We start from the raw sequence: 16,947 nt of genomic DNA on the forward strand, positions 1-16,947 counted from the left end.
GAAAAAAAAATGAAAGCTCGTTGTATCGCAGTCAAAAAACAATAGTTAAAAGAGAAAACTGCTTACCAAATGTTTGGTTGTAGTTGAAAAAAACGTCTTGTAATTATCGGGACTGATTTTTTAAATAAACGGAATTAAGTTTGAAAATGTTCAATATTTTTGAAAAACTTTTTCGAAAAATTGTTTTTGAAGTTTTAAGAGCAATTAGCTGTCCACTCAAAGCACTAGATTGACTTAGTTAATGCTCATAAGGGAGCATATTTTAATATTTGTCAGCCAGACTGCACTTGCCAAAAACATCCAAAGGAAATCAAAATTTCATTAAAAATTGCAAAAACTCAGAGTCGAAGCCATAAAAAATTTGATCGATTCCTTCAAAAGGAATTGTTTGTTCAAGGGGCATCATTTGATTCTAATTGAGGTTTATTTTTAGCAGAATTTTGATATGAAAAGTCTATAGTGTCCAAGTGCTTTGAAAAAAAAAAAGATAAAAAGGTTTTTAACAGAACAGCTCTCATATAGAGTTTGATATTTTAATAATAAAATTCCCTATGAGACCATTACTAGCTTTTTTATTGTCTTTCGTTTATAAGAAACACACATTTGTTTTATTGTTTAGCGTAAAATAAAATTTTGAAAAAAAAACTGTATTAGAAGAAAACTTTAATAGAACGAAACTTCTCCTAAAAAAGAACAAAATCTTGCCAAATATCACGTGTTCACATAAAACTTTAAACCTTGATAACTCTTTAAAATAAAAAAATTAGAAAAAATCTTTTTTAATTTCGAACTTTACGGCCCAAATTGACTGAGCAGAAAACCCATTTGAGTATATAGTTCCTCTCACCACTAAAATGGGTCGAAGCAACAATAATTAATTGTATTACCAATTTTGTAAAAGTATAAGAAAGCTAATGCAAAAAAATATCCAAAAAATCATGCAAAAAACATGTCTGAATATCGAAAAAGGTTGAGCAAATACAAATGGGGTGGAAGCAATAATGAGCGCACAATGAATATCAACGATTTAGAAGAAGTTCAAGGCCAGTATTAAAGCGTATGCACACTAAACAAAGGTAAGGTACTGCTGAAGTATACGTTCAGATATATTTAAAGTAAAAACTAAAATAGCACTCCTTTGATTTTTAATGTCATCTTAAAGTAAATTAAGGAAGTTCACAATTGCGCTAGTCTTATGACTTCACTTGCATTTGAAATTTATTTGTTTTTGTTTCAAGTAAAAGTGCTTAGATTTTAACGAAGATTATATCTTTCATATGAAAATTTTCAACAGTACATGGTTTTCATTTCAAAACAAGCCGTTTACAAATCCCCCCGCTCACGATTGTTAAAAATATAATCCATCTTACACCGCAGAGGTAAACCCAAATTGTCACGGGCAATTTCGCTCGATCTGCGTATCTCTTGTTCGTTTTTTCTATGGTAATAAAATATTGCAAAAATGGATAGTTTAGCAAAAACAAGCAATTTTGAAGGGAATTTTGCAACCTGTGTTTGCAAAACTGTCCAAATTTTAACCGCGAACTCGAGATACAAGCTGTGTATCTTGTTTTTTGCGCAGTACATATCACGAATGTGCTCGATTTGTGTCTTTTTTTTTCCGCACGTAAGCTAACTCTAATTCGCTCTGAATGCATCTAGTCTTCGCACTGAATGTATATTTTCTCCACCATTATAACTAAATTAAAAATTTAAAGCGCGTTTATTAATTGGTAGCAATTAAATGATTAAAAAGAGGTTTACGTGTTAATAATATACTATATGAGGCTGACAATTTATCACAATGTTTTCACTTGATCAGATTTGTAGGTCGGGAAATGGAATTGACTTCACACAAATTCTTTTTTTGAGAGATTTCACAGAAAAATTGACAAATAAAATGATTTCCGAAAAATATGGGATAATTTTTTTAAACTTATATGAAAACCTTTTAAAAAACAGTTCGCATATAGAATTTGATAAAATTATAGTAAAATTCCTCTTGAGACCATAACTAGTCTTTTTTCGTCTTTTGTCAATAAGGAAAATACCTTTGTTTGATTTGGTAGCGTAAAAGGAAATATTGAAATAATGTTACAATGGAAAAAAACCTTGTATTTGAACAAAAATTCTTCTAAATCTGCACAATATCATGTCCAAATATCCCCTGTTCACACAAAATTTTAAACCTTGATAACTATTTAAAAAAAACAAAACAAGAAAGAAAACTTTAATTTCGAGTTCTACGGACAAAATTGAATGGGACAAAACAACCAATTTGAGTATGTAATTCCACTCACCACTAATATGGGTCGAAACAACAAAAAAATTTTGTATTATCAATTTTTCAAAAGTATAAGAAAACCAATGCAGATAAACACGTCTTAATGTCAACAAACGTTGAGCAAATGCAAAAGTGGTCGAAACAATAATGGTTACACAATTAATATCAAGGATTTAGAAGAAATTCGTGGCAAGTATTCAGGTGTAAGCACGCTAAAAAAGTTCAAGTACTGTTAAAGTATACGTTAAAGTATATTTAAATTATTACTTAAAGCAGCGCCCCTTAAACTCTTAAGGTCGTATTAATGTTGATTATAGTAGGGTGAAATTGCCTCAGCGTTAAGTGTATATTAATGTGAATATTCCGGGATAATTTACTTGAATTATTTTTATGTGTGTGTAATATTCTAATAAATCACGTGATTTACCTCATCCTCGTTTTAAGGTTTTTTGCTTGGGTTTCGTCTCAAAGTAATTAGTTAATAACAAGGTTTCTATCAAATGAAAGTTTCCATCAATACATGATTTTGCATTGTATACGGCGCAAAACCATGCACCGTTTACAATCCCCCCCCCCCGCTCACGAATGGTAAATATATAATCAGCATTACGCTGCAGAGGTGTACCCCAATTGCCCGATCTGCGTATCTCTGTTCGTTTTTCCAATATTAATACCATGAAAATGTAACATTGTTGAAAAAATTGGATACTTTAGCAAAAACAGGCAAAAATGAAGCGAATTGCGAAAGCAGTGTTTGCAAAAGTGTCCAAAAGTTAACTGCGCTTCTGAGATAAAAGCTGTGTATCTTATCTTTTGCCCGGTAAATATCACGAATGTGCTCAATTTCTGTATCTTATTTTTCACACGTAAGCTATCTCTAGTTCTTACTGAATACATCTGACCTTCGCTTCGCACTGAATGTATGTATTATCCACCTTTAAACTTAATTGAAGAAAACGCGTTTATTAACTGATAGCAAATCTACGCTTAAAAGTGGTTTACAGGTTAATAATATACAATTTAAGTCTGAAATTTATCACAATGTTTTTGTTTGATGTGATTTGTAGGCCGGGAAATGGAATTGGCATCACCCACGCTCTTTTTAATTTCGCAGAAAATTTTAAAATTAAAATTATCTCTGAAAAATAGATATATATTTTTTAAAACTTATCTGAAGAGGTTTTTAAAAAAACAGCTCTCATATAGAATTTGGTAATATAATAGTAAAATTCCTCATGAGACCATAACTAGCCATTTTTTTGTCTTTTGTCAATAAGGGACATACATCTGTTTCATTTTGTAAAGTAAAATGAAATTTTTAATTTATAATACCGTGAAAAAAATCATAATTTGAACAAAAATTCTCCTAAAAGTGAGCAAAATCATGCCAAATATCACGTTTTCACATAAAACTTTAAACCTTGTTTACTCATTAATTAACAAAATTAGAAAAAAATCTTTTTAATTTCGAATATTACGGCCCAAGTTGACTGAGCGAAAAACCCATTTGAGTATATAGTTCCACTCACCACTTAAATGGGTCGGAGCAACAAAAAGTTTTGGTATTACCATTTTTGTAAAAGTATAAGAAAGCTAATGCAAAAAATATCCAAAAACCGTCCAAAAAACATGTCTTAATATCGAAAAAGTTTGAGCAAATACAAATGGGTTCGAAACAATAATGAGCTCACAATGAATATCAAGGATTTAGAAGAAGTTCAAGGCCAGTAGCATAGCGTATGCACACCAAACAAAGATAAGGTACTGCTGAAGTATACGTTCAGATATATTTAAAGTAAAAACTAAAGTAGCACCCCTTTTATTTTTAATGTCATTTTAAAGTAAATTAAGGAAGGTCACAATTGCGTTAGTCTTAAATTAAGTTAAAATGAATGACCAGCTGAAGTTACCTTGAAATATTTTGGTGTGTGTATTAATATAAAAGTTCACGTGAAAGACTTCACTTGCATTTTAAAATTATTCGTTTTTCGTTCAAGTAATAATGCTTAGATTTTAACGAGGATTCTATCAATCACATGAAAATTTCATCAGTACATGTTTTTTCATTTCAAACGGCGCTGTTTACAAATCCCCAGCTCACGATTGGTGAAAATATAATCATCATTACGCCGCAGAGGTATACCCAAATTGTCCCGGGCAAATTCGCTTGATCTGCGTGTCTCTTGTTCGTTTTTCCTATGGTAATACAATATTGCAAAAATGAATAGTTTAGCAAAAAAAAGCAATATTGAAGGGAATTTTGCAACCCGTGTTTGCAAAGTGTCCAAATTTTAACCAAGAACTCGAAATACAAGCTGTGTATCTTATTTTTTGCGCGGTTTATATCCCGAATGTGCTCGATTTGTGTGTATTTTTTCCGCAATTTTATCAACCATTAAACCTAATTTAAAGATTTAAAGCGCGTTTATTAATTGATAGCAATTAAATGATTAAAAGAGGTTTACGCGTTATTGACATACCATATGAGGCTGACAATTTATCACAATGTTTTCACAAGTTTTGTAGGCCGGGAAATGGAATTGGCTTCACACAAATTCTTTTGTAGAGGGATTTCACAGAAAATTTGAAAAATAAAATTATTTCTGAAAAAAATAGAGATATTTTTATTAAGACATATCTGAAAAGGTTTTTAAAAAACAGCTGTCATATAGAATTTGGTAATATAATAGAAAAATTCCTCATGAGATCATAATTAGCCATTTTTTTGTCTTTTGTCAATAATGAACTTACATTTGTTTCATTTTGTAGCGTAAATTGAAATTTTTAATTTATAATACCATGGAAAAAACCATAATTTGAACAAAAATTCTCCTGAAAGTGAGCAAAACCATGCCAAATCTCACGTGTTCACCCAAAAATTTAAACCATGATAACTCTTCAAAATAGAAAAACTAGGAAAATTTTTTTGCTTCGATTTCTACGACCAAAAGTGACTGGGCAAAAAACCCATTCGAGTATATAGTTTCTCTCAACAATAAAGTGGGTCAGAACAACAAAAAAATTTTTTTATTACAAATTCTGTAAAAGTATAAGTAAACCAATGCAGAACAACATGTCTTAATATCAAATAACATGAGCCAGTACAAATGGGGCCGCAACCATAATGGTAACGCAATCAATATCAAAGATTTACGGCCAGTATTATAGAATATGCACACTAAACAAAGTTAAAGTACTGCTGAATAATACGTTAAGATATATCAAAGTAAAAAATAAAGTACCGGCCCTTTAAATTTAATGTCATTTTAAGGTAAAATAAGGTAGGCCAAAATTACTTTAGCGTTAAAAGTGAGTTAAAATGACTGATCGGGTGAAGTTGCTATGAAATATTTTAGTGTTTGAGTATTAATATAACAATTAAAGTGAATGACTTCACTTGCATTTTGAAATTATTTGCCTTTGTTTCGTGTAAAAGTGCATAGATATTAATGAGGTCTCTATAATATGAAAATTATTATCAGTACATGTTTTTTCATTTCAGACGGCACAAAATCAAGCGCCGTTTTATTTCCCCAGCTCACGATTGGTAAAGATGTAATCATCATTACGCCGCAGAAGTATATCCAAATGGTCACGGGCAAATTTGCCTGATCTGCGTATCTCTTGTTTGTTTTTCCTATTTTAATACAATATTGCAAAAAATAGATACTTTTGCAAAAACAAGCAATATTGATGGGAATTTTGGCAACCCGTGATCCTATAATATTCCAAAATTGAACAGTGAAATTGAGATAAAAGCTGTGTATCATTTTTTGCGCTCTACGTATCAGGAATCCGCTCGACTTTTGTTTTTTTTATTGCATTTAAGGAAACTCTAATTTGCACTAAAAGTATCTAATCCTTGCACTGATTGTATATATAATCCGCCATTGAACCTATTGCATCCGCCAAATATATCTAATATTTTTATATTAGATGAGAGTTGTAGGCCGGGAAATGGAATTGGCATCACTCAAAGCCTTTTTTTAAGAGATTTTTCAGAAAATTTGACCAAAAAAAATTATTTCTGAAAAATAGAGATTATTTTATTAAAACTTTACAAGTAAAATTTTTTCGGAGAAAAACCCTCTCAATTTTTGTTTTTTGGTTGAATTGGTTATTTCTTAAAAAAAACCTGATATTTACGTAAATTTTTTCATCTATAACACGAACGTTTGTCCTATAGCAACTTATTAACTCCTCTTTTTTGTTGTGAATACCGAGATAAGATTGGACAGAGGGAAATTTCGGTTAAAATCACAGGTAAATTGATTACTGTTTTTTTCTTGCTAAATGTGATATAAGGAGTGATTCGCATTCGACTTCAGCAAATGAATTGCTAAACTTAGTTTGTTTTAAAGGTATCTAGCATTCTTCTCTAAAAAGTCCCTGAATTCTGCGTCAGTTTGGATATACATTATATTAGTCTGAAAAATCCCTCCATTGCGCGACCAATTTTTTAAAGATTACAGGGGTCTATTAAATTTTGAATCACCATTTTATTGCGCCTATTTACAGATTCATAGGTGTCTATTATTTTTGTTCGTCTATTTACACGTTTACAGGTGTCTAATGATTTTTCCTGGAAAATTTCTCCATTCTGCTATCTCGTTCTTGTTCTATATATAATTGAATTTCATAAATATTGAATTCAGAAGCAGAAAAAGGGTGTATATCACCTATGAAAAGACATACACTAAAAAACAACAAAACCCAAAATTCTAAACAAATATATTTTGTCGCGTCATTAATTCTCATCCTTAAATCACTCTAAAAGCTTCAAATTACTTTTGCATGCTCAATTAATAAAGCTTCAAATTAATTTTGCACGCTCAAAAGCGCGCTTTCAATTAGGCTCAATTGGGAATTAGAAATAAATTTTTTGCAAAAAAAATACCTGAAATGAGCGGAACGTGCTACAAGGCTTGTCGCCTATATTACTATTTTAAAGTATCTCAATTTCGCAAAAATGGCGTAACCTCTTTTGCGAAAAATAAGATACAAAGCTTGTCTCCTAATTTCGTTCGTTTAATGTATCTAATTTTTGCGCAATTTGTACTAAGACGGAAATTTTGGGGTATACCTCTGCGTCGTAATGATCTAAAATTGGACTTTCAAACATTTTTAAAGGTCAGTTAAAATTCTTGTCGTTCCTTCAACCTTGCGGATCAAATAATAGTAGCACAAACATTTTCAAAATACACGCGATATCCGTTGAAATTAACAGTGGTAAAAATGAAAATATTATCGCTAAAACACGCATTTTATGCGAAAATTCGCCACTTTTTTCACCGCCCTCAGCTCTAAAAGGAGCGGCTGCTTTGTGGTAAAAAATTGTTAATTTTGACCGCACTTCATTGATTTTTTACATCCTTTTTCAGTGATTTCTCAACTTGAACTCTTCTTGGACTACACAAACTATTATTAAGGGAAAAACGAGCATGCGATTATTAGGCTAACATACACAGCACGCAACCAAATTTCACGGTCTACCGAAGCAGTTTCAGATCTTTCCGTGTATAACGGCGCACAAACAGAAATGATCCCAAGTTTCAGGACCCCTTTTTGTTGTACCTGTGATTAGGCCCTTGTGACTTGCCAGATCTGCTTTGGATGGCTTTTGGGTCTGAAGCGGATTTTTTGCTTCAACTGGCTCTGATTGGGGGGTGTTGGGAACATTGGCGGCTGCACCCGGCCCTGAGATTGTTATGTTTGGAGTGCTGAGAAGTTTATGACGTGAGCTCATCCTGAAAAGAAAATAAACTTTCTCTTCGGTAAAATGGTGGGTGGGGGTGGGTAATATTGATTTTTTAATGTTGAGCGAACATTCACGTCTCGGCCAAGACTTGCATTAGACGTGAATGTCGCGACTAAGACTTGCATTTAGCTGACAGTAAAAATCTGGCAGTGCAGACATGGTCATAGCTCAGAATCAGTACTGATATAAGGCTTGAAATTAGAGGGTTCCAGAACTTATTTTGGCTTGGCGTTAAGTCCGAGAATTCATAAATTACTCCCCACACTTAGAAATAGAATACTGAGGATGGTTAATTTCAACGTCATTAAGGTGATGAAGTGCTAGCAATCAATCAGCGGTGATAAAAATACCTTATTAAAGGTGCCCTATGGGATCTTTTCCGTTTGTGTCCCCCCCCCCCCCCCCCCCCCCAGCTTAGTGGGTGCATATTATTTGCGCCCCCCCAGACGCACGTGCCATATTTTACATAATGAATTACTATGTAATGACACGTGCTCTGTAACTGAGGGGAGCATAACGTACTGGGAGGGGGGAGGGCACCCCACTTACACACACAAATTTATAGTTATATTTATACCGTAAGGTGGGCTATAAGAGATATGATCACTACTCGGGTGTTTCCAATTATATCCCCTACCCCCCCCCCCCCCCCCCCACGAAATTATAGTCCCCCCCCGCCTTTGGTATGTTTACCATGATTTGGGGGGGGGGGGCACTAAGCTGGGGTGTGGGGGGGTGTTAATGGATGTGAAAGAACCAAATATAGCACATACTCTTTGGGCCACATAACATATGCCATTTCAGATGCAAGCTGTATATTATGAAATTATTACAAAATTGCGTTTCGCGGTAGCTTAGTGGGCAGGTGACCATCACACGTCTTTCCAAGCGTTAAACTAGCCTGAAGTCACCAAGCTTAGATCGACCATCCGGAATTTTGTGGGTGTTCTGTTCAACAGGTATATCTCCTTCATCACTGGATGCCTCGTTACACTGTTCCATCCGCATCTTCTCTGCTGACCCTCCACTTGCAACGCCACTTCCACCTCCACTTCCACCTCCACTTCCACCTCCACTTCCACCTCCACTTCCAACTCCTCCACTGATAACAGAATTGGGGAGCTCATTTCGCGTTGATACTCGTTCGTCCATTTTGATTTTGTAAATAATTAAATTACAGTGCAATGACCGTTAACATTGCTGGCCAATAATGTCTGTAGTGCATAGACATCATAATATTATTATCAGTTAACGGCGCACGTGCTTGAATAGGTTAATTAGGCCGCTGAGTTTGGGGTCTTCGCCATTATAAATTTTACGTCCTACCCCCGGGCGCACGAGCTATTTTTTACGTAGTAACGTGCAATATAACAACTTATAATTTGCCGGATCTATTCTGCCCCCCCCCCCCCAGTATTTTTTACGCCCCCGCCCCCAGTTACAAATTATGTGTTGTTATATAGCACGTTACTATGTAAAAAAATAGCACGTGCGTCTGGGGGGCATAAAAAATATTAAGCTGGGGGGGGGGGGGGGGGCAAAATAGATACAATTTGTCACTGGGGGCGTAAAAAACACTGGGGGTGGGGGGGGGGGGGGGGCAAAACAGAATAGATCCGAAGTTTTTGGTATGTTCGGTTTCAAACGTAAGAAAGCTTCGGGCTGCTCAATTTTGCCATTATAACGGGCTTCATGCGTAAGAAATATGTTTGGTTTTACACTCTAAAAAAATTGCAGATAAATTGATTATAAATTGCAGGTAAATTTACCTAGATTTTGCAAGTAAATTGTTCTTTAATGCAATTCACCTAGAATCTACCTGCAAACACATTACATTACCTGCAATTCTAGGTAAAATTTCCTGCAAGTTACCTAGAATTTGCAGTTATACCCTCCTAGAATTTTACCTGCAAAAAAATTTTTCTAGTTAAATTTACCGGCAAAAAACACGCGCAAATTGCAGGTAAATTTACCTAGAATTTCATTTTTGCAGGTAAAATTCTAGGTAAATTTAAATGCAATCTACCTAGAATTTGCAGGTAAAATCACCTAGAATTTTACCTGCAAAAAAATTTTCTAGGTAAATTTACCTGCAATTTGCGCGTGCTTTTTGCAGGTAAATTTACCTAAAAAACTTTTTTGATGGGGAATTTCTTTATGGTGCTACATAATTGACAGTACATGTGGTTTAATGCATCTTAAAATTATGTCAAAATGAGAGTTGTGGTTTTTTAAATTTCCATATTGATGAAAATTTTTATTAAGAATGCTCCAAAAAGTTTCTTCAATCTATGATTTTTATGAGTGTTAATCAAAAAGAGTTTTTCCTCTCAAAACAAGAAAATTATGAACGTATGTTGGAACACTCTGTGCTACGCACGGTGTCGAATTAGCCGTCTTGTTAATCTTTACAGGACGATAGTGAATGAAAAATATATCAAAAGATACGAAAAATGAAATGAAGAAACATCAAGAAAACATCGATAAATATAGAAAAAAAATCAAAAGAGGCAATAAATTTCCCGAACATATAAGAAAAGAATACCCAGGTTACGCAAAAAAAAAACATTTTAAAACTAAAATCACATGAAATACAGTTACTTGACAACATATGAACGGAAGCGGGACGCTAGACAGATAGACGCATGCCAACAATTCTTCAGAGAAAGACTACAAGAGAGTTAGAAACTTCATGCGAGTACTGAGAAACACAAACAACACATCCATCACAAGGACACCATAATAATACATTGTGGGCGAAAACAACTTTATCAACAGCATTTGTTATATCACTTTCTGATACTGTAGCCACCTCTCACATACCCGGGCCGGTTATTTTCCCCAAAAATAACGGGTAGAAGAGTGTCAAGAGTTAAAAAAAAAGGTGAAATTTCCTCAAAATTACACTCCCACACTTCAAACTTTAAATCAATAAATAATTTAGACCAGACACTGACAATAAACAGCCGTAAAATCAGAACATAAACAGCCGTAATTCACAGCTGTAAAATGTGACATACCAAAAAATCAAAATACCAACATTAAAGTCACATTAATGCAAAAATTTTACGACACGTAAGAAAAAATACAACAAAATAAATAACCAGAATGTATATGCCCTGAAAAACACAAGCGCTTAAAATGAAATTAAAAAATATTATTGGAAAAAAATCAAGCCTAGAAACACTGGAGAACATTCACGAACAGAGCAAATTGCCAGTAGAGGACCAAACTACAGAACATCCCTGGCAGCTTGGCATCTATGCGATCGAGAATCCTCTCAGGCGCCCGCACGTATGTTAGAGAGGGGGAGAAAAAAGAACAAACTTTTGTTGATAGTATTTGTCGTTTTTTAGTCGTAAGGCATATTCATGATAATGAATTGTCTCAATGGCTTCCTTTGGTATTAGGAAAACCAGTATAATAAATAGAGCCGATAGCCGTTGGTTTCCTTGTTTTCTTGGAAGTTTTTCTCAAAGATATAATCGTATTTCTTTTATCTTTGCACTTTTTAGATTTTTTTGTAAGTTGCTACCTAGTCTCATTAAGGACAAGTCCCATATCTGTTCTGTGAATGAAAGATAATTTGCTAAATCAGGGTTTAAGTGATGCTATTTCGACTTTGTTCAAGTTTTATTCAAAAAAGACATTGAGCTTTGGTCGTGACTAAAGTTTGTTTTGTTATTTAATTGTGTTGTTTGTCTTGTCTTGTAGTCACATTAAGGGCATCTCATCAACCCTCAAAAACATCTTCATTCATATCGTTTAATTGTTTGAGTTAAAAGCGTTTTTTATTCATACAGCAAACTCTAGAAAATTTTTCCGTCTCTTCCTCCTTTGGAAGACAACGAAATCAAAAATCAGGATGAGCGAGGTCGGAAGGCACATTACCAAGCCTCCTTGTTATCAGTTACGCTTTATTTAGCCAATAGCCAATTACTTCCATTTTTTTTCACTGAAAATTTAAGAAGATTGCATTCTCAAAGATTAAATTTGTTACAATGAGGGCCTTTAAAGTTTTTGCGTTTTTATTTTTTCCAGTTTCGTGTGATCATTTTAACAACAATTTTTGTTTGTATTGTAAACTATTCAAAGGATGCCAATGTTTTATTTCTATAGAATAAGTGAAGCACGTGCCCAAATTAACTAAAATCATGCTTAGAAGTTAGTAAATATTCTATTAACAGCTGTCATTTGAAATATATTATAAGTTTCTGTTCACTTTCTATTTACTGTCGCTCTCTAACTTTACCGCTTTCAATCTAATATCCTTTCGATTTACTACTCGATTACCCAAATATAGAGGTTTACAATATAGCTGAGGTATACAGGCACGTATACAAGCAGGTTTACAAGCAGCGGAGGTATACAGTAAATCATGCCTAGAAAAACTGGAGAACTTTATGCACGTGAAAAAAAACAGAATGAAGAAAATCACAATACTGCAAACTGAAAGTTCTCACAAAATCTGAAAAGAGGATTTCACGTCTCAAAAATGATAGTGCACTTCATAAGCATATAATTATGAGACAAAACTACAAAAATGCAGACTAAGGAACAGGTGTTACATGCATTATTGGACATATCTGCTCCGTTCTTCTTTTAAATACAACTCACGAACAGATCAAATTGCCAGTAGAGGACCAAACTACAGAACATCCCTGGCAGCGTGGCATCTATACAATCGAGAATCCTCTCAGGCGCCCGCACGTATGTTAGAGAGAGGGGCAGAGAAAAAAAACAAACTTTTGTTGATAGTATTTGTCGTTTTTTAGTCGTAAGGCATATTCATAGGAATGAATTGTCTCAATGGCGTCCGATAGCATTAGCAAAACGAGTATACTAATTATAGCTGATAGCCGTTGGTTTCCACGTTTTATGGGAATTTTTTTCAAAGAATTAATCGTATTTTTCTTTATCTTTGCACGTTTTAGTTTTTTTTTGTAAGTTGCTACCTAGTCTCATTAAGGACAAGTCCCATATCTGTTCTGTGTATTGAAGATAATTCGTTAATTCAGGGTTTAAGTGATGCTATTTTGACTTTGTTCAAGTCTTTTTTAAAACAGATATTGAGCTTTGGTCGTGACTAAAGTTTTGTTTGTTATTTGGTTTTGTTGTTTGTCTTGTCTTGTAATCACATTAATGGCATCTCATCAACCCTCAAAAACATCTCCATTCATATCGTTTAATTGTTTGAGTTAAATGCGTTTTTTATTCATACACCAAACTCTAGAAAATATTCCGTCTCTTCCTCTTTTGGAAGACAACGAAATCAAAAATCAGGATGGGCGAGGTCGGAACGTACATTACCAAGCCTCCTCAGTTACGCTTTAAATAGCCAATAGCCAATTTTTTCCATTTTGTTCACAGAAAATTTAAGAAGATTGCATTCTCAAAGATTAAATTTGTTACAATGGGGGCCTTTAAAATTTTTGCGTTTTTTTTTCATTTTTTCCAATTTTGCGTGATCATTTTAACAACAATTTTTATTTGTATTGTAAGTTATTCAAGGGTTGGCAATGTTTTATGTCCATAGAATAAGTGAAGCGCATGCCCAAATTAGCTAAACTCATGCTTAGAAATTAGTTAATAATCTCTTAACAGCTGTCATTTGAAATATATTATAAGTTTCTGTTCACTTTCTATTTACTGTCCCATTTCTGTTTAACTATACCACTTTTGATGTAATATCTTTTCGATTTACTATCCGGTCCCCTAGTTATGGAGATTTACAATACAGCGGAGGTATACAAGCAGTTTCATTTGTGATAGCATTCCTTTTTTTGCAAACCGATTGTTATCTGTAAAATCCCAATAAAAAATAGCTGTGTTTTGTTTTGATACCACCTGCTTTTATTCCTTAATCGCGCGTTCTTACAAAATCTATTCAAACAGAAGTCACGTATATTATTTTACAAATTGTGATGGCTGTGTTTATGGAACAAGCAAGCAACGCTTACCTTCTTAAACGAATAGTCGATGAGAAAAAATTAGACGCCAAAGCGGACGAAATGATACGAACTCGGTCGGAGCAAGCCGAACTGAAACTAGCGGAGTCGTACAAAAGCCAAAATGAGAAATATTTGGATGACAAATTCGACATAACCTATGACAAACTTGCCGAAATGCGGCGGGAAACAGAAGGTACGGATTGTACGGAGGAATGTTTGAAAAAAGTTGATCCGATATTGAGAAATGATAATAGAAGGCTGATCAATAGACTTGAAGTGTTCAAATTCAGGTGTGGGAACCGAGCGGACAGAACACATTGTTTGTTCAGCAAGATGAGACCAGTCGGCTTCAAAGATATTCGCACAGTTTCTCCTTGATCACATCATAGAGGAAAATTTAGAAAAACATTATGTCAAATATTGAATGTCGAATATTATTTCAGTTTCACTCCCCGTGAATTATCATCAATGAACAGTGACAATTCAGTTATCAAAAACCGCTTTCAAACATTTTCAACATTTCTTCAGCTTGTGTTATTGTTTTCGGTTGAACTGTGAAATTCTAAATTAAAACAATGTTGGTTTTCCAAACACTGATGACCCATAATCAGTTATACTTGAAATGTCTATTCATAACATAAATTAAACACAACTTGACAAAGCACAACTTGATAATAATCAAAGTCGGAAACCCTAATCTATTCATTCCTTTGAACTAGTTAGCGTTTTGTCAAAAAAATTGGAAAAATGAATTGAAAACACGATAGTTCTTATTACAAAATTACAACAAATGGATATCCCAAAAGCGTTAACTTGAACGAATAAATAAAAGAAATTTAATCAAATTTTGACAATGAAATAGGCAAAACTGTAAACACGTGCTAGCTATTGAACGTTGGAAACGCACAAATAAACTAAAATCTTTGAAAGTTAAATTAAGCAGGTCTCAGCAAGTTTCGATGACTCATGATTTGTCTTCTGATAACTTTTGTGACTGGTAAATAACTACCTATACAACACAGATGGCGCACTCAGCTAAAAAAAATCGCAGTTAAAATTATTTGTTCTTTATTGCATTAAAAACGGGCCCATACTAAATCCAATTATCTCCTTTTAGCAAAAAGAATAACTGAAAACATTTTTTCAGGACTTATGCAATGCAAAAACCACAAATAATAGCCAAAAATTGGTATTAAATCATAAAGAGAAATAAACCTTTTAAAAAAGGTTTATTTGTACACCAACGTTCCGGTTTGTACACCAACGTTCCAGTTGGAGAGGCTATAGAAATTGCTCTAAGAGAACTGTATTCAAGCAACCTGGCTCTGGATATCCCATGGTCCGCCATGAAAAGTTTGTTAAAGCTTGCACTGACAAATGTTCCTTTTAAATCTAATGGGATCTGGTATGTACAATCAGATGCTCTGGCTATTTGTGTACCATTGGCCGTAATACTAGCAAACGTGTGGATGAAAACGTTTGACGCATCACTGCAAAAACCAGAGCTCTGTGAAAATATCTCCAGATCCGACCAAAACAGGAAGCGCAAAGACTGTAAACGAAGAGTGACTTTCCGAGGAAGAGGAGTAGAATGTGAATCATGCAAAAACTGGTTTCATGCAAAATGCCAAAAGATAACGAATGAAGAATACGCCACCATGCAGGATGTTGTTTGGATTTGTACTTATTGCAGCAACCAACAGACAGTGGGGCGGTGTGAGAAGATGTAATTGTTTAAAAGGTATGTGGATAATATTATCTGAAGGTTCGCGGCGACCGGGACGAGTACTTAAAATTCGCAAATTCTTTACACAACAACCTGCAATTTACCTTAGAAAAAATTAACTTGGAAGGGGATTTGGTTTTTCCTGACATTAACATGAACTTGAGCAGCAAAAGCAATATCACCTGTCATTGGTATCAAAACCAACTGATACTACAATATTGCTGAATTTTTGCAGCTGTGCACCGCTTCAGCATAAGAAAAATGTGATTCAAGGGACGGTTCACAGGGTTTTTAATTCAACCTCTAATTGGTTGGCCTTCGATCAGGTTCTTGAAAAGAACAAAACTTGCTTGACCAAAAATCAGTATCCAGAGGAATGGACTTCATAAATAGTGAACCAGACTTTAGAGAAAGTAATAAGTGGCGGTGAACACCAATTGAGCACAACACCAAAAGAGCATCAAAAAAGCAAGACTAGATCTCATGATAAGCCAACAATTTTTCTACAATACAGCGGCAACCCTACGTAAAACTTTGCAAGCAAATTGAAGAAACTATGTGAATTGCGAGTGGTTTTTATAACGCAGAAAGTAGGATCATGCCTCCCTACCCTGAAATCATCTTATGATAGAGACCTGAAATCCCACGTGGTATATAAATACACGTGGTAGATAAAATATAATGGATGCGGATCCATCTATCTTGGGCAATCAAGCCAGCATGTTACCACAAGGATAGCAGAACATCAAAAGAAGGATTCACATGTGGGTCAACATCTGGTTGAATGTTGTGGCGCCACGAATGACATTGAATGGAAAATTCTGGACGACTGTCGGACGGTAGAAAAGCTAATGACTATCGAAGCTACATACATCAGCAAGCTGAAGCCGGCACTAAACACACGCGATGAATATAAGGGCTGGGAACTCACGCTAAAATTTTAGTTCAAATCATAATTTTGACTAGATAAGGATACATAGGGCAAAAAACATTTTGTGCATGACAAAACAAAATTTGCAAAACCTCCAGTGGGATACTTAGGGTTAGGCCAAATTCGGAATACCCCTAAAAATACAAAAACATGGCCAAAATCGAAAAATCCGGAATAGGATTGTTTTAAAAGAAATTGATAACAGATGTAATTATGAGATGTAAATAGGCTAAATATTGTATATGGAAAAAATTTTCGATTGAATTTTTTAGAATAGTTCATAGAATTGTTTTAATT

The 16,947-nt window shown here is 34.2% G+C and overlaps 1 protein-coding gene across 1 annotated transcript in view; it reads right to left on the bottom strand.

The window, feature by feature from the left end:
* Positions 1-9,280, bottom strand: part of LOC142339874 (uncharacterized) — a 32,072-nt gene extending 22,792 nt beyond the window's left edge. The window contains exons 1-2 of the mRNA XM_075390192.1: positions 8,944-9,280; positions 7,859-8,031 (exon numbers count right to left, since the gene is read on the bottom strand). Coding sequence (XP_075246307.1) covers positions 7,859-8,031; positions 8,944-9,194 — 424 coding nt within the window. The 5' untranslated portion in view covers positions 9,195-9,280. The remainder of the gene's footprint in view (positions 1-7,858; positions 8,032-8,943) is intronic.
* Positions 9,281-16,947: the final 7,667 nt, after the last annotated feature.

Source organism: Convolutriloba macropyga, chromosome 5 (assembly GCF_964194025.1).
Source record: "Convolutriloba macropyga chromosome 5, txConMacr16.3, whole genome shotgun sequence".
Lineage (NCBI taxonomy): Eukaryota > Metazoa > Xenacoelomorpha > Acoela > Convolutidae > Convolutriloba > Convolutriloba macropyga.